This window comes from Triplophysa dalaica, chromosome 9 (assembly GCF_015846415.1).
Source record: "Triplophysa dalaica isolate WHDGS20190420 chromosome 9, ASM1584641v1, whole genome shotgun sequence".
Taxonomy (NCBI): domain Eukaryota; kingdom Metazoa; phylum Chordata; class Actinopteri; order Cypriniformes; family Nemacheilidae; genus Triplophysa; species Triplophysa dalaica.
The window spans coordinates 17,847,150-17,865,352 of NC_079550.1; the positions used below are offsets into that span (position 1 = coordinate 17,847,150).

Consider the following 18,203-nt stretch of genomic DNA (forward strand, 5'->3'; position numbering starts at 1 on the left):
GGTTAGAAAAGATGATTTTGCGCACCAGGCAACACCAGATAACAGCCTGCAAACACTACCGTCTTGCTTACCTATGGCAAACGTGCGCTGTTGATAAATGCACTTGATCACTTTTATCAAATTTGCATCAGTATAATTCCTGTTTGACATATTTATGAGTTAAACAAATATACAGTGAGATTCTCTCTAATAACTTAAGTTACTGTACAGTTGACTGCCATCCAGTGGACACCATTAAAAAATAAAATAATATGTTGCAGTCTTAAAATGCAACAAAAGTGTTCTCAAGATAATTTTATACAATGAAACAACTTTATTGTAAATAGCAGTTTTTATACAATGAAACGATGACTGCACAACACATCTCTATGGAGACCCACAGTAAGACCTAATCTGAGTTAGTACATGAAGAATTTCTAAGGAAAATGTATAAAAATATATACACATTATAAACAAAACAGAATATTTTATAAAACAATTCATTTGATGCATTAAAAAATACAAAATTACAGCACAATCATTCAACTGCAGGCGATAGACGCACACACACGAGCATAATTCCAGTTCATCAGAATCAACCATTTCTGTGCATTACATTAAAATATCTTGAATTAAAAAACAATACCTGAAAAATGAGAAGCCTGCATCTTTTCATGACAACTGAAGGTGTATTAAAAACATGAAACTGATGCAGTGTAACACTGTGGCTACACCAGATGCGACATCGCAACAAATCACAAAACATATGTTTATTAAATGATTTAGGGTTTAATAAGATACAATGGGTTCTATATTTTGGAAATGTATGTTATATAAAAAGTGGCGTGTTGAGTCTGGTGTAGACACGGTGGGAGACAGCAGTCATAGTTCAAACCAAACAATAATGTTGATCGGATATTTCAAAGTAGTTCTTTCAAGTTTTCAAATAAACCAACAAAAGCACATTGTAATCTAAACCGTTTGAGGCAATACATTTAATATTATGAAAGCACGATAAAAATTCAAGAAATTTGAATATACACACAAATCTCAACACTTAACCCCAATTACCCCCAACCCTTCCCCACCCCTCAAACATCTTTCAACTGAGCATCCATCACAGTTATACCACCAAACTCTCTCTGCTCACGGCTCCATTCTGTGAAAAAAGAAACACAGAAGTTATGAAAATCTAAGCCTGACTGAAAATATTACAGCAATCCTTCCTTTACCATTTGCATATTCCAATATGTACAGACATTGCCCCATGTTTGATTGTCGGTCAAAACAATATCCTAAAAAATATAAAAGTTTCACTTGATTTGTAAGGTTGGTTCATACCTTCTTTAAGTTGGTCTTCTTTGAGGATGGCAAACTATCACTGTCCCCCGTGTAGGGAGGGGGAAGTAGCGGAAAGTTACCACGACGATCGGGGTTTCCAGCAGGTGGGGCGAGGGGCAGAGGGGGTCCTCTGTTTCCCCCTCTGTTACGATCAGAACGGTCACTTTCGCTGTCCAGATGCTCTCTGCTGCGGGTCCTCTGCTGCTCGCCCAATTTTTTCTTCTCCATGGCCTCCCGTAGGAAGCTGTCGTCGTAAGCCTCCCGGCCTCCGCGGCCACTGTCGCGCTCCAGTTCTTGCAGGTCGTCTCTGCTACGGCTGCGGCGGCCCTGAAAGCCGACCCCACGGAAGGAGTCGCCGCGGCGGGGACCTGGGAGTAGTCGCGATGCCGGCGGTCATCGGGGACACGGTCATAACCTCTTCCACTGCTGCTCCATTCATCGTCTGAACTAAATGGGAAAAAATGATAAAGCGGATTCTTAGTGTCCTGATCACCAAAAACCCAGCCAATCAGAACAGAGCTTCCCATATTGAGAAAGTGCTTGCATGTATCAAACAATCGGTGAATGGACAGCCGGTCTTACAGACTTTACAGACTGTCTGTAACTGGTTTGAGTTATCAAAACAAATTGTCATTGTTTCCTCAACGTCATGTTTCACTTACCCTCTCCTGCCGCCCCTAGGCCCAGCGTCTCTGCGAGCGGGTGGATAGTCATCTCTGTCTCTGTAATTGCGCCCAATATCATCCAAGTTTTCCACGGAGCGTGCACGCCCTCGAAAGTTGCCGTCGCGTCTGGGTTCATCCCGCCGGACGTGTTGAGAGACGCTGCTGATGGTGCTCATGTTTTCATCCACGTCGTCGTACACCGTGGTGAGCTGAGGAGGTCTCGGACGACCTCGATTGCGAGAGTCTGGACCGTCATGCAGTGAGCTTACCTCACTCATACCATCCACTGAAGGACGAGAGAAAAATCAAAAGCAAGTGAGCAATTGACATTTGAGCAAATGATCACACAAATGAGGAAGGACAAGCATAAAAGAAGATCGCAACATAAGATATTAAAAAAAGTTGCATAAAACGATTACAATACCATTTGTAGTATTAAAAATGGTAAAGGCTAAAATAGGGCTGAAATATCTGCATGTATATTTTATTATTTATATATCATTTTAATTAATTTAAACATATTTTTCTTAAATATATCCATAAATACGTGTATGTGTTTATAAATACAACACATATACAGTGAAGAGGCATATATTACGTAAAACAAACTTTTATACTGGATGCAATTAAGCACTATTAAGCCACAGCTTAAAATAAGAGTTTTTCCAAAAACAAAGAATAGTTTGTTTGTTAAACATGTTTACACCTTCAAAATGGTGGACAGACCCCCACATCCCCAGAACTCACAGCGATTGTATTGCCCTGGAGCGTTTCCTGGGCGGCTGGGGTCGAGGTTGGATAGTTCTCGCTCCATGTAGTACAGCACACGAGTCGGGTTTCCACTTTGGTCGGCCTGAACGCGGTATCCACTGCGGGCTAAAAACAAAAAACAGCTTCAGATCTGTGAACTTGCACAGCCGAGCCGAATAATGAAAACATATCTAAAGGTAACCTAGTCATGGGTCAGAGTTTCAGACATCACTTAAACACTGGATTAGTCATTTAATTACATATTTTACAGTATTTTGACCAATTCTTTGAAAATTTAGTAAAAATGAATGAGATGCTGTAGAAATGAAGAAAGGATAAATCATTAGCATCACATTCATGCATACAAAAGATTGTATCATTGTTAGAATGAAAAGGGTTTTGTATGACAGACGCGACACGATTTATGACATTAGAAACGCATTAGAACCCATTATAATTAAAATTTTGTCTACACTTGATGCGGCTGATACGGTAGACATGGTAGACACGGTGTAACAGTACTTCCTAAAACATTTTTGCTGACTCGTGTCACAACAGAGCAGAAAATCTTACTACACATAACACCATCTATTCCCAACCCTGTCTGCTTGCACACCAAGTCCGTTCAAAGTCAAATCAAGTCTAAGTACAGTACAGTAGTAAAGAAATCTGCCGCTCACTTCCTCCGCCGTCCTGATCTTGCAGCAGTGGCACTTGGGACCCCTGACCAACTGTACAGAAAGAACAAATGATCAAACAATAACACCTTTTTTTTAATGCAAAAACAAGATTGTTCAATTTAAAATGTTGTTACAAACCTGAGCTGGCCCCATCATAGTCTCTGCCGTACCCGTTGGAGGGCGGCCCGGCGACACCCCCTGGCATAGGCAGCATGGGTATGCCTGGTTGGGCTCCATAAACTGGTTGACCGTACATGCTTGGGGCGTAGAGGGTGGGTGCATACTGACTAGGGGGGATGCCCGACTTTACCATTTTACCAGCTTCGTATACTGTAAACAAACAGACACCAAGTTAGACATTGAAAATAATCAAAAATAATGCATTAAAATAAGTAATACTAATGGATTTGACATTTCAGCACTCACGGGCGCGTGGACAACAACAGCGCTCTGGGCAGCAGGGACAGCTGACGTAACAGCAGCAGGTGTGAGGGCAACATTGACACCAGCAGATCCCCAACAGGAGCAAGAGCAACAGGAAGCCCAAAACCACCAATACAACCAACAACCAGTCTGGAAAAGAACAAAAAACAATATAATTCCTAATTTCATTTCTAGAGATGGCTATTTACTGTGTTACATGAATGAAGGGGAAGTTTCCTCATTACACCATATGTGATATATGATAATGTCATGAGTTTATATGAGGTGTCTGTTAAAGGCGCAGTATATAGTCCTGCATTAATGTGTCTGTGGGTCGAACTCTGATTATATTTGGTATTAAGGTGCACTTTGGTAAATCTTTCAAATGGAAGAAAAACGTGAACAATTTACAAATGAACGCGACCGGGGCAGATAAGATGTGAAGCGTTTTTTCCCTACTCTGACAACCATGAGACACGCTGAACACTGTTATGGAAATTGGATGCTTGTACATCTTTCGTCATTAAACCAAACTTTTAAGTCTTCAGCTAAAGTTTAAATCCTGTCTTGATGTTTGCCCTCGTTTTTTGCATTATGTACGTAGGTGGTCTTTTGTGGCTGTTTAAACCCATTCAACCACAAGAGCGTCTACTTTCCTGTCAGGCTTTCTAATGTCCTATAAAATAGAAAAGTGTAAAAGCTTATGAGGAGCAGGCTGTGTAATATTAGCTTATTTTCGTTTTCACTTAGATTATGACAATTTGACTAACAGCAGTGTCTGTCAACAAACATAAACAAAAAGCATGCTTCAGAACAGTTTGAGAAGGTGCTTAAAAGTTTTGTGCAATGTATTATTACAATGAATTAGACTACTATCTTGTACCCTGCAATACACACTTTCTCAATCTTTCTCCATCAAGTGCACTGATATGAAGAGACATGTCTTTAATAAATGTTTAATTTAAGCAATATTCTGTGTCAATTCTTATTACATAATAAGATTTTATGAGATGAAGGTGGAAAAAAGAAAATCCGTCAAACATATTGGCCTCATATATCGGCCGGTCTGATTTCTAAAAATCGACATTGTCATGGGCCAGAGAAAAACCCATATTGGTCGATCTCTATACTCAAATGAACTAAATATATTACACTGGCCTAGTGGTTTTTGGATATTTTACTGCAAAAAAGTCACAAACTGTCTCTTTAATGTTAGCACATTCAGCTTCATGTGTGCACATGTCTGTCAATTCTTTAGAAATACCTCTTCTGTAAAGTGCTGCCGGCTAGCAAATACATTAAAAAAAATGGCACACATAAAGAGAAACCAGCTGGGCAGGTTTCGCTCCACAATACTCTTTAAAGGTTCAATTCCAATACAATGCCATAACGACATCCTACACGCACAGACACAATGCGACTTACCTCTCTGAACCTATCAGACGGATACAAAAACTAAATGTGACAAACAAAAGCATAAACTAAATAAAATGCATCTCATCTCAACCATACATGTCGTAGCTCTCTGGAATACTCTATTCTGATTGGCCAAACTCTGTGGTCAAGCATTTTTGTCAACGACTACTAAACTATTGACCTATTGAACTGTTTCCAATATTAGTTTCAAAGTTTTCTCAAACAAGTTTTTTTAACTCAAATAAAACGTTTTCGACAAAGATCTGTAACTGTTATTGTTTAAACAGTTTGTGAGAATGTGTCAGTATAGCTACAGCTATTAAGACAAATCTAATGAAACCTCTACAGAAGCACTTATTCTACCTTCCATGATCAGTAAATCAATGCCAGGCAGCAGGTCTGTAGTATTTGACTTTCTCTCTGTGAAGAGAAAGATAAAGCCATAATTACTAAAAAAGGCCGCAGCACACTGGCCCAAGTAAAAAAGAGATCTGAATTACTAACTAATCTACTATTTCATGGAATCCTTCACAAGCAAACTGAACTGAACCACCAGGTATAAAAACAAAAAGAAACTCGAGCATCTTAGAAAAAAGGCATCTTATGTGCCAAACCTGACCAAAACACAACAAAGTCTGAATGAGTAACCCGTGCGCATGTCTGTGATGTAATCAGGTATGATGAGATGTTTGTTATGGTGTACAAGAAGGTAAACACTTACCGAGCACAATGAGTTCTGTGTAGCACTCGCCATTTCCTGAAAGGTCCTGAGATGAAGCAACGTTACAGAGGTACACACCGCTGTCGCCCCATGCGGTCTGAGAAATGGTAAGGTCCGCCTCTGATCAGAAATAAAGATTTAATTGCAGGTCATTCATTCATTCATTCATGCAAACTCATGAAACACAAAAGGAGCATCGATGACATTACACAGCATTTTTTCTTGCAAGTCTTGATTAAAAAAATGAGATTTGGACTGATTTTGGCAGAGGTTTGAATCAACATTTCGGATATTTCATTTGACTCTTTCACACTCAAATTAAGAAACTATTCCTTTAAAACCAAATTAAAATTATGCATCTTTAGTAACACCACACATTTTTACTTACTATCAGTGATGCTGATCTGGCGACCTTGATACTCTGTCCCAAGCGAGACGGCCGTCTGTTTTGAAGCCACTATACGAACGGTCCTGGCGCTGTCTGCGCACTCTATGTTGGGGTTGTAGTTGGGGTTGGAATTAGCGAGTGCATTATCAGCACTGCTGGGGTTCATCGCAGCTTGGATGGGGTCTCGGCAATAAGACTTGTACTTCCAGGTGATCAAAGGAGGCATTGAAGCCGTGGTGCTGAAGTCACATCGTAGGGTGACCGGCTGGAATAATATGACCACATAGCGTGGGTTAGGGCAGATCACATTGATGGCTGTGCTGAAACCTGTGGGAGAAAGAAAATGTGTTAATATAACACCATTCCATTCATGTAAATGTTAATATAACAAGTTTTACAAATATGAGTCCTAATATAAAGAGAGATTAAAACGGCTATTAAAATGCCTGTAAAGACTGCAGTATAGACTTGAGATTCAGACCACATTCAAACTTTCAGATCGTGCTTATAAAAGGTCCAAAGACGTGACTGAAACGGAAAGCTTTTCCAGAGTTGACTTAAGAATAGTGACTCTATTAAAATAAAAACACGAAAAAACAACCAATCCACATTTTCACCTTTGATTCACGTTTTTGGTTGTATTGAAGTAAGACCTTAAAGTCAACAATTTTATGTATTGTAAATCACCCACGAGGAGACAGATTTTCATCCAAAGATGAAATTTACTTCATCACTTACTCACCCTAATGTCATTTCAAACCCGAATGACTTTGTATCTTCTGCAGAACACATAAAGGATATTTTGAAGAACCTCGATACAACATTTGCCACAATTGACTTCCATTTTAAGGAGACAAAACCACTAAGAAATATCTCAAAATATCTTCTCGTGTCTTCCACCGAGGAAAGAAAGTCAGGTTTTAAACAATATGAGCGACAGTTTTTTTATTTTCGGGTGAACCAACTATTCACATCCACTTTAATAAAAAGGTGTGCTAATGCTGGAGTAGCACTGTCTATGATGTGTAAACAAACAGTGTTGCCTCATGAAGATTTTATTTCTAAATATATTCAGGTGAGTGTAAAGTAAATAAGGGAGATCGTTTAACATACAGCCCAAATAACAATTGACTTTCACAACAGCTATAATTAAACAGTGCTTTCATGCAAAACTATTTAATAACACCTTTGAAAATGAATGCAGAATTGATTGTGTAGCTCTAACAGGACCCCAATGTTTCAGGTTAATGTTTTCTCTTTTATTAAAATGACACTTGTCGTATATGTGACATCACACTATGACCTCAAACAGCAGGGACTTTTCTGTACTCAAGGCACGTTTTTGTCAACGGATGTGACTCACGCTCGACCTGACCGAAACCATTTTAGCGTGGGACCACCTCTCACAATCCCACGCTACACCAAGCAAATACATAACAATAATACACATGATTTCTAAGATTTAAAAGTAAATCCATAGTACTACAATATGTGCGAAGCACTTAAAATATCTACGGACTAAGGACATATATACATGTATATGCAATTGTATATAATGGTTGCAATGATATTCAAATAGAAATGACTTTAAGCTTTAACACCATTAGTGAAAAATGAGAAATTATTATTATTATTATGGTAATGTGATATGAGCTCCCAATATTGTCAAATTTAAGACGCTCTTTGTTGTTATTGGTCAATTCCCAGTAGGCCTCAAACACATCTGTATTACGATCCAGTTCTGTAATAAACTAAAATCTCAAATGTCTTATCCCGAAAAATGTAGTTTCATCAATAGATAAAACAGATCGTCCAAACGCTCGTACATGACCTTTAGTGAATAAGAAGCAAGAAAACGCACATACCTGTTAACAAGAAGAGGGCAAAGATTATACCCTGCGGCATGTTTCCTCGAGATCCGTTAAAACATAAGCGTCATAAAAATATTAAAACCCCCAAAATGTCCGAGAAAAGTGTCGATAAAAGAACTTTGTTTTTCTCAGACAGGTGCGTCGTCCATTTCCTAATGCAGGGGAGGTTTGAAAGTGTGTAACCCGAAACTCAGGTGAGCTCAGAGGGCCTTTGCAAACACCGCACGTGTATATTCACAGGGGTGTAAACGAGAGCAAAAGTGTGCACGTATGAAACCGCGACTGCTCAAATATATTTTGTTCCTTGAACAGCGGAAAACTAAGTTATCGAGCAATATTCTGTAACTGCACAACCAGCCCGACGAGATTAACCGAAATAATGTACTAGTACAACGCCCAGTAATCCACCTTTGCAGGAAGAAATGGTTTAGCCCACTGCCGATCTTGGTAGGCTTGGTTAATAATCGCCGAAGTTGTAGCATTCTAGCCGAGACCTGCTTTGATGTTTCAACTTTGATACTTATCACTTTGAAAATGTTTCCTTTTCCTGTTAGAAGACTAATACCACCTAACTTTGAATTACTTAAATTTCAAAATAGTAATATGAAATGACTTGCAGAGCCAATTTGGTTGTAATTAAAAACTCAAGGTAGAAAAAATGTTTTATCATACTTGTTGGTTTTGCTTTTAAACATGAATTCACAAACAACCCAGTTTGTACAAAACTTATCTATATACTGTTCCTTCTACAGCTTTAATTGTTCTCCAACCAAATGTTAACCTTGTCAAGAATTATTATTTTAAATACTTTGACATCATGAGACTAAAGTATGAGTAACTTGTATTACTGGCTACACGTTCACCGATTACTATAAATCTTGACGAGTATTTTTCTTGTATAACACAAAATCGTTGCATGGTTTCATTCTATTCGATTGTAAGAATGGGTTAAATAAAGGAAACAAGAAAGACCCTTAGCAAGAATGTAAACACGCAATCCTCAGAGATGACGTATTTTTGTAGGCTAAACCCGGAAGTAAGTCCCCCGCTGGTTTCCTCGACCGAAAGCCTGTGCATTTTTTCCCCATAAACTTTTGGAAGGTCGCAAAAAATAAGTTCTGTGATTAACAAAGGTTTATGGTGTTTACACGTTTTGTCTATCAAGATAATATTATAAACCAACACCACATTTGTTTCTTTTGAAGCCGAAATACAATCACAACTTAAAGGGAAATTCTGTCATCATTTACTCACCATCAGGTTGTTTCAAACCTATACAAAGTTATTTTTTCTGTTAAACACAAAGAAAGATATTTGTAAGAATGTTAGATATTTTTAGTTCTGTGACGTCATTTTTGATTATTTTGTTGTTCTGTGGAGCACTCACAAAGTTAAATATTTTGAAGAATTTAGGAACGCTTCTGGGGCAGAACTGTTTTCTACAATGACAGTCAATGTAACCGAATTGAAAAAAGCTACAATTATCCCAAATATCTTTCTCTGTGTTCATCAGAACAAGGTCATTTATACAGTTATAAAAGCATCTTCTGGTGAGCAAATGATTACAGAATTGTCCTTTTTGGGTGAACTTTTACTGTTAGATCGCTCGATATCAACGTCATCACCACCAAGCCTCCAACAACTCTTTCAAACTTTATATAAAACATATCTTTAACCCACAATTCTTTGAGTTGGTCAACGTCTGTTATTTGAAATAGACACAAATATTAAATAACAACATATGTGTATATTGAGAAGTGTATACATATAAATAAGCAGTTGCATACGTCATGACAAGTGAATGCATTGCAAACATAAGTATGTATTGCATAATGCTCGGGTGGCATATTAACATATATAATACAGAACAATAAAAACCGGCAGCTACAGTCCCAAATAACTACTACGGGACAACAAGTGTGATCGACTTCACGCGGCACTGCACAGACTGACCAGCGAATGACAACAAGTACCGCGAGAGTGATTAGAATGCACCGCTTGCTCTTGTCGGCGTGATGACCTCAAGTCTGTCCCAAAATGCACTCCCACGTACCCCTTATGAAATCATGCCTAGTGACGTATGGGTCTACACTTCCTGACGTCACAAAGTGTGCTTGGACGGCTCAGAGTGCGAAAAAAAGTAGGCCATTTTAGACAGGGCCGCTGTGGCGACCATCTCACATCCGGACCGACCTCGGTTCGAGGTCCGTGCAGAGCGGTGCGAGTAGGACCGATAACATTGGTGCCATGACCCGGTTGGGAATGGAAGTTAGGTTTATGGGGTTAAGTGTAACGGAGGCCAGCGAGAGAGGGATGTGCAAGGTAAACTTCACTCCCCGACCAACAGCCTCCTAGCACCCATCTCCCATACCAATGTCGGTTCGAGGCCCGCTCAGATCGGTTCGAGTAGAACCACTAACATACATTTTAAGAGATTTGTGAGCTTTATATGTGTGATGACGTCTAACGTACCCGCCAAAGGAAGTAGTGGCTTTTAGCAACATGTTAGAAACCGCCATTATTAAGACACAAGAAGGCTTTATCAAAAGCGGGTTGTAATTGGTGTGTTTTATGTCATAGAATAAAACGTGCAAAAATATTTAGAGGTGTTGATGACCACAGACCTTATATCGTTCGATTTAACAAAAACCCGTTCAAAAAACTCATAGACTTTGGGACAATGGAACCGGAAGTCCGAAAATGCTAACTCGCTTAACTCTCTTTAAAAAAATATTCATCAATAGGGTCAATAACAATATGTAATAGTACAAAATTGCACAATGCAATCAACAAAAACATCAATTATACATCTAAAACATTCATATTTTTTCCCAGTAGCCGAGATTTCTCTACAGCTTTACTATTATTTCCTAATAATATTAAAGGATCATAAAAATCTTCATATCTGTGGAAAACAATCTACCGTTTGGTACACTTGACAAAAACCTTGCTTTATGTATATGGTGTTTTCCAAGTGGATCACAAGTATAATCTACTTCCAAATAACTACAAAACTACGTCATATCCGTGCCTCCCTATACATACCCCCACAAACTGGTTTGGATTTGCATTGAAAACACTTCGACAGCCAATAAGAACAAGAGGTACACAGGCAAGCCCCACATCCTGCGGCATGATTGGTTTTAACAGTGACATGCGTAGCTTTAGTCCAATCATACGACGAAGAGGGGAGGCGGGGGTTGTCGGAAAAGGTTGGGAAGTTGTCAACATTGGGGCAGAGACAAAATATCGACGTTATAGCGACTGACTGTAGTTTTATTCAGACAGAAGACGAAACCTTTAAAATAAGGTAAACATGATCGTTCCATATTACATTATAAAAGCCGTAAAGTAAAACTAAAGTGTTTCATGTGGGACTTGACGGGTTTTGCAACGCGGCCTATTTGCACTAACAGCGTTGTTAACGTTATATGTTCTTATTGTAAAGTAAAAACTGACCCGATATATTAATATGATATTGATTTAATGCGTCTTTATTATATATATATATATATATAACATGACAACAGGACAATACTGTCCCGTCATTGGCACATTGTGTTTACAAATCAGCTGTTGCCATTTGCATGTACATGCATATCTGTTTACCAACACACAAATGTTTTACTAAGGCAACTGAATTTTTGCGAGTGGTTTTTCAGCATGGGTCTGGTTTTCCAATATTTTTCTCTCAGTTTGACCATAGGACAGTGTGCATTTTCAGTCACGTGGAAAATACGTGCGCTTTATTGCAGATTTTACGTTTACTTTCTCTCATAACAGGTCCAACCATGGGGAGGTCTCTCATTTCTGTACCAAAGCATAAGGAAGATGAGAGGACTCTGAAAGAAGAATCGGAGCCTGACAGTGAGGATGATAAACACGATGTGTCACAGTTTCCATATGTTGAATTTACAGGCAGGGACAGTGTCACATGTCAAACCTGTCATGGGACAGGGAGGATCCCAAGAGGTTAGGACAGATCTGTCAATCTACAATATCTATCTGTAAAAAAATATTGCTTTATTTTTTGTTTAAAGCAAAGTGGCTATATATTACATAGCTCTTTATGTGTACAATCAGTTCATTTTAACTTCCTTTTATTGACTTTTTTACAGAACAAGACAACCAGCTTGTTGCTTTGATACCATACAGTGACCAAAGGCTAAAGCCAAGACGAACGTAGGTTTCGTGATTGTTTTCTGCAAGAAATAGTAGGGCTGGGTGATGTATTTATAATGTGATATCTCAATATCTTTTAAACATTTTGATCCTCGATCTTTAATAATTTGCGCTTGCTCTAGAATATTTCCGTTCTCTTGCCCCATTGAAAAGCATGAATTTGGTTTCTAGAACATACAGAGTGCAAAAACACAAAAAATGTGACGAAATACCATTTTTTTTATTAAGTAAACCTCCCTATGTTACATCATGGAGATGAATTGATCATCATAATATATTTCATTGGTAGTCTTGTTCCACACCTCTCTTGGTTGCTGTTGCCATTTTCATAATGAAAAAAGTTACATTTTCTGAGACATAAGGGGGAAGTCGTCCTTGGCATATTAATCTTATCATCAATATATTAAATAAAAAGATGTAATTTTATGTTGTGTAATTTTATGTTTTTGCACAATCTTTGATACATCACCCAGGCCTAGCACATGCACAAACATACATACATAAGTAGATATAGAGGAAATACCATTTCAGCATAAGACTGAACATGTAGACATATAGATCACCCAGTTCCAGAAACTGTCTGACTTTGTGGCATTTTCTTTTCCGACATCACAGGACACTGTACGTGTTTTTGTCAGTCCTACTTTGTCTGCTGCTGTCAGGCCTGGCCATATTCTTTCTGTTCCCTCGTGCTATGAACGTCTCCTACGTTGGCGTGAAGTCAGCCTACGTCACCTATGATATGGACAAGCGGATAATCTACCTAAATATCACGGTACCTCCTTTTGATATTAATATTTCAAACGTAACACTTTTATCAATGGTTTCTGATTATGTTTTGGTTTCATTTGATTAAATCTTGATTATATTTTGTGCTTCCTCAGAACACCCTGAACATCACTAACAATAATTACTATCCAATTCAAGTGGCCAACATCACAGCACAGGTCCAGTTCTACAAGACTGTTATTGGAAATTGTCTGGTCAAGAACATTACCACTATTATCCCTCTCGATTTGCGACAGGTTTGTGTTGGTTAAATTGCATGGTAAAATGGTATATGTATAAATGTGCAGAATAAAACTGTATCCTTCTATTAGCTTAAGAAATGTCTTGACTGTTTTTCGTCGAGGCCCAAAAAGTAATCATAGTTAGTAAGAGAACATTGCTTCTCTGAGTCAGACGCATTCAGATAACAGATAGATAAGTCTTTTGTGCTCTCGGTGTATAGTAGCTGTTTATTCAGTTGCATGTGACTTCGTAATCTGTTTTCTCTGCATGTGATTACATTAGCAAAAATGTTATTTCTTCATTTTTAGATTGATTACACTGTTCCCACCACCATAGCCAATGAGATTGACTACATATTGTGAGTACCTGATCGGTCATTTATTTTCTCACACAATGTGTTTATATGTTCATTTTAAATGTTATTGTTTTTTTTCAGCGACTACTGCACCTTGCCGTCAATTAAAGTGCATAACATTGTTGTCATGATGCAGTAAGTATTTTTCATTCATGTGAGTTCATCCGATTGGCTGCTGGCTGTGGTCTCTTGACAAAATTCCACATGTATTGTATGTAAATTACCTTAACTCTATAGAGAGGTAAACAATCTGATTTATTAATGCAGTTTTATTGGACATTGGATGGCATGTTGGGTTGGTTTAACATGGTGGATAAAAGCAAAGAATCCACTTCATCCACTTACTCCATTTATCCAAAATGTGTTCCTTCAGGATGACTGTTACCGCTGTGTACTTTGGCCATGCTGAGCAGGTGTCTCAGGAGAAATACTTGTATGTGGACTGCGGGGCAAACACCACATCTTCTCATGGACACGTGAATTTAATACAGTGATGCTTTTCCCCACTTTCAACGATTTGACATGCTATCATGTGATGAAACAAACAAAAAGTGGCATGCTTAAGCACATAAATGTTGAAAGAAGTGCATACTGTACACGATTGATCAGTAAGAGTAGATGCCTTATTACATCTGATACAACGAAGCACTTTAGTATAATTTGGGAGATGGGACGGAAGAAACAGAGTTTTACCATAGGGCTGCAAAACATCAAACCACTAGGATTTTATCCGTTAATCTTTCCGTTTGTTTGATACGTATTCCAGTGTGTTGCATTTTAATCCGATAATTTATGCACATGTTATTCTTTTAGTCACTTTATTTTCAATCTCATATTTAGTATATAATGTTTCAACCCAATAACATTAACAGATGCCTCTGTGTTTGATGGCCTGTAGGTACCTGGCAACTTCCAGCCCTCAGAGTGTGATGTAAATAACTATTGGATATTTATTTTAAATGAGAACGTTTACATGAAGGAATGTGTGAATAAAAACATTTTAGAATGAGATATCAGATTAATTTCCAAACACGAACATTTAAGACCCTGTGAATCCTTTTTAAGGTGACACCTAGCCCAGGTGACATAATTTATTTTTGCAAGTTTAACTCATAAAGTACCATTTTAGGGTAACAATTGCACATAAATTAGTTTTTGTACAAAAAAATTGTCATATGGAATACAATTTATATGGTATTTTGGAAATAGTTTGTTGATCGGTCTGGTTAGTAGCTAAAAATATAACCGTTTATTTATTTATTTGATTTATATTAATATTTAATTTGTATAGTAATCTAATTAAATAAGAAGTTCATTTCTAAATAAGCCCCCATTTACTTTCCATAGTAAGATAAAAATGACTACATAAAGTCAATGGGTGCTTAGTTTGAAGTGAACTACTTCTTTAAACTTTAACTACTCATTTTGTTGATTTTTATTGTAGAATAATTTTATTAAATAAACAATAGTCACATTTAAGTTTAACCAAGTAACAGTTCCTCTAGAATTGTTACCCAAAAATAATACTGGCTAGACATACTTTTAACTTGCTGGCTAATGTAATTTATCAGCAATAATCTACAGGGTTCTTTGCGGATGTGTACCGGAAGTAAAATTCGGGCCATAAAAGCTTTAATGCACAGAAACGTTTGTTTATGTTGTTGCTTTGAAACAGTTTTGTTTATCTTTTTTCTTGGGTCACTAAATTTAACCAGAAATGTTTTGTCTTGACATTGATGTAGAACATTTATTAGATGTTGTTGTGTTATTTTATTCCGTTTCATTTTCATGGTGAAAGGGCACTTTTACATTACATTTTTTGATGACATTGAACATTTATTTTAGGGTGATGATATATCAATAAATATGATTTCTTTGAACAAAATGTGTGTTATATATTAGTTACAAACTATTATATTATGTTTATTAGTCCAAATTGGGCATCTTTTCATGCATTTACTTATTTTTAATAAATTCTTTAATTTAGGACAGTGTTACTCAACATTCTTTAAATAAGATAAAACAAACATTAAAATATATAATCAACTAAAAATCAAAATATTTATTCGTGTTTTTTATTTATTTTATAAACAATATACAGTCAAAAAAACTTATTCAGACACCAGATATAATTTTTGATATTTCTTAACTAGTGGTTGCAGGACACTGTAGTTCATGTATGTAAGTGAGGATAGCAAAATAAAGTAAACTGTGACATATAGCAAAACATTTTTCATACAGTTGATTACCAGTAAAACTATTTAATAGTATAAACAAAAAAAAATGGGACCAAATTATTCAGACACTTTGACCTGACCGTGTTTTGCTTGCGTGTGTTTTCTTTAATCGCTAATGCGACCCTTCCACACCACAGACTGAACAAACATGGTATCTAAATGTGTACTTAAATTTAACATATGACAGCATTTCAGCCTATTCCAGTAAATACCTTTCTATTAAACTCTGATTAAGCCGGTGTCTCTTTGGTTAATTACCTAAATTTGTTATTTTCTGTTGGATTAATGTCTGCATCTGAGATGTAACAAAACATTATGGTTGACCCCCAAACCTAGGCTACGTTAACATTCAATTTCCCCAGTCATAGGCTACTTCTTCTGAGGGACTCTGTAGATATCGTCTCACAACTGCAGCTCTCTGGTTTCACTTTAATGTTACTTTGAAACAGTTAACTCTTGTGCGTTGTTTTGGACATTTTTGTCCATTTTGTTTTCTTTGTCGTTTTGGCTGTGTTTATGAAACATCATACATTTTGCAAACGGTGTGTATTTTTGTTGGAATTTTAATATTTTGCTCTATTCTGCTTTTATAAATGTTTTTGAATGAAGGTACATACAGTTCTTACACTCAGGTCCATTTGGACAAAAAGGTCCTCATTGAAACCCATTAAAAAATTGTGACTGGTTGCCATGCAAACATAAATCATTACTACACATAAGAATCCTTTGATCATGTTGGCAATGGGTTCAAAATGAAGAAAATTTTATATTTTCAAATGTGTACTATTTACTTTTTGCCTATGCTAGAACTTTTAATTTTTTCCCCAAAATACTGTAATATATACCTTATTATTTATTATGGTACTGTTCAAAAACACTTTAGCATCTAGGAATTTTAGGAAAGTTTACTATAATAAGTTATGCAATCTTTTTTTAATCTGGACTGGCACCTTATTACACCACTGGTTTTAATTTGTTTGTTTACATAAAGCCACATCTATTATGCCTGTATGGTGCTATAGGGGCTTCTGAACTTCTACATCAAAATCAAGCTCACCTTTTATCTCGTTAAAGAACTGGTAAAAAATGAATAATAATGCAAACAAGGGATAAAAAACATGTTTGAATGAAAAATGTACATGAAAATGTATATGTGTGTTTTTATTACTTTCTTTAAGAGTGTGTCAGAACACTGTAAATGGCTATGAGGTTGTTTTGTTAACCAAACATTTTCAGTAATTGACCAGTAATTAAGTCACTGACATATTGAAGTTTTGAGGCCAAATGTGTGCCATCATGTTGGGTAAAAACCCAAAATACAACCTCCTAGTGGGTCAACTCTCATTTAAGTGTTATGCAAGTGTCTCTTTCTCTCCCTCCAGTTGAGTGAGTGTGCGTTCACACGCATGAGAACACTCAGTACTTTTATTACATAAGTAGTAATAAGCTACCATCCATATACAAAGTGTATGGTATATATAGCCTACTCTATATACAAAGTAAAGTCTTAGGAGAAAATGAAAATAAATATTATGGAGAAAATAGATTATGATGGGATGTTACAACACAGCCTATGAGAATGACAGATAATTATGATTTTTAGCGCAACCTCTGGCACATTTGACATTAACAGCACTGCTGTTACAATTTTTATTTAGAAATGATAAAGTTACAAAAAAATGTAGATGTAAATTAAATGTAAACAAAGGCTCTAAATAAACTGAAAGATAAGACATGGGAACGATTTTTTTTCAATTCCATTAGGATCTTCAATCCTGTGTTTTGACAGCAGGTGGCAGCAGTGCGCAGTGAATGTGGAAAGAAGATGTGAATTCTTGAACCTCACCAGCAAGCAAGTAAAATTAAACAAAAACGTATAAACAATAAACAACAGTTTTGTTCAGTATTAATATAAGGACTATGCTTCATTTATTAAATGTTAAACCTATTGAATGGTCTTCAGTTTTTTTTATTTCAACGCTCATCTTTGTATTACAGATTTCCGAGTAAACCGGATATCATTTTGGGATAAAACAATCCAAATGATTCAATTCTTAAAATAAATGTACCTTATTACTAATGGACGTAGTAAGATCCTAATGTGACTGAACAGAAAACTGAAAGTCCTGTTTACTACATCTACCCAGTACAATTATAATTATGTTCATAGGATTCTTTAACCAG

General features: G+C 36.8%; 2 protein-coding genes across 2 annotated transcripts; one reads left to right on the forward strand and one right to left on the reverse strand.

Annotated features, from left to right (window-relative positions):
• Window positions 1-290: 290 nt before the first annotated feature.
• lsr (lipolysis stimulated lipoprotein receptor) lies at window positions 291-8,517 on the reverse strand. Its single transcript, XM_056757744.1, is given in 12 exon segments — window positions 291-1,138; window positions 1,321-1,694; window positions 1,697-1,767; window positions 1,983-2,271; window positions 2,733-2,861; window positions 3,416-3,466; window positions 3,554-3,745; window positions 3,842-3,988; window positions 5,618-5,674; window positions 5,976-6,095; window positions 6,364-6,690; window positions 8,229-8,517. Coding segments are annotated over 12 exon segments (1,833 nt in total). The 5' UTR covers window positions 8,269-8,517; the 3' UTR covers window positions 291-1,102.
• A 2,911-nt stretch (window positions 8,518-11,428) lies between these two features.
• Window positions 11,429-15,667, forward strand: tmem106ba (transmembrane protein 106Ba). Its single transcript, XM_056756817.1, has 8 exons — window positions 11,429-11,544; window positions 12,018-12,206; window positions 12,353-12,416; window positions 13,032-13,191; window positions 13,301-13,441; window positions 13,736-13,785; window positions 13,864-13,917; window positions 14,156-15,667. Exons 2-8 carry the CDS (start codon window positions 12,026-12,028, stop codon window positions 14,274-14,276), a joined length of 771 nt encoding a protein of 256 aa, XP_056612795.1. The 5' UTR covers window positions 11,429-11,544; window positions 12,018-12,025; the 3' UTR covers window positions 14,277-15,667.
• The last annotated feature ends 2,536 nt before the right edge of the window (window positions 15,668-18,203 follow it).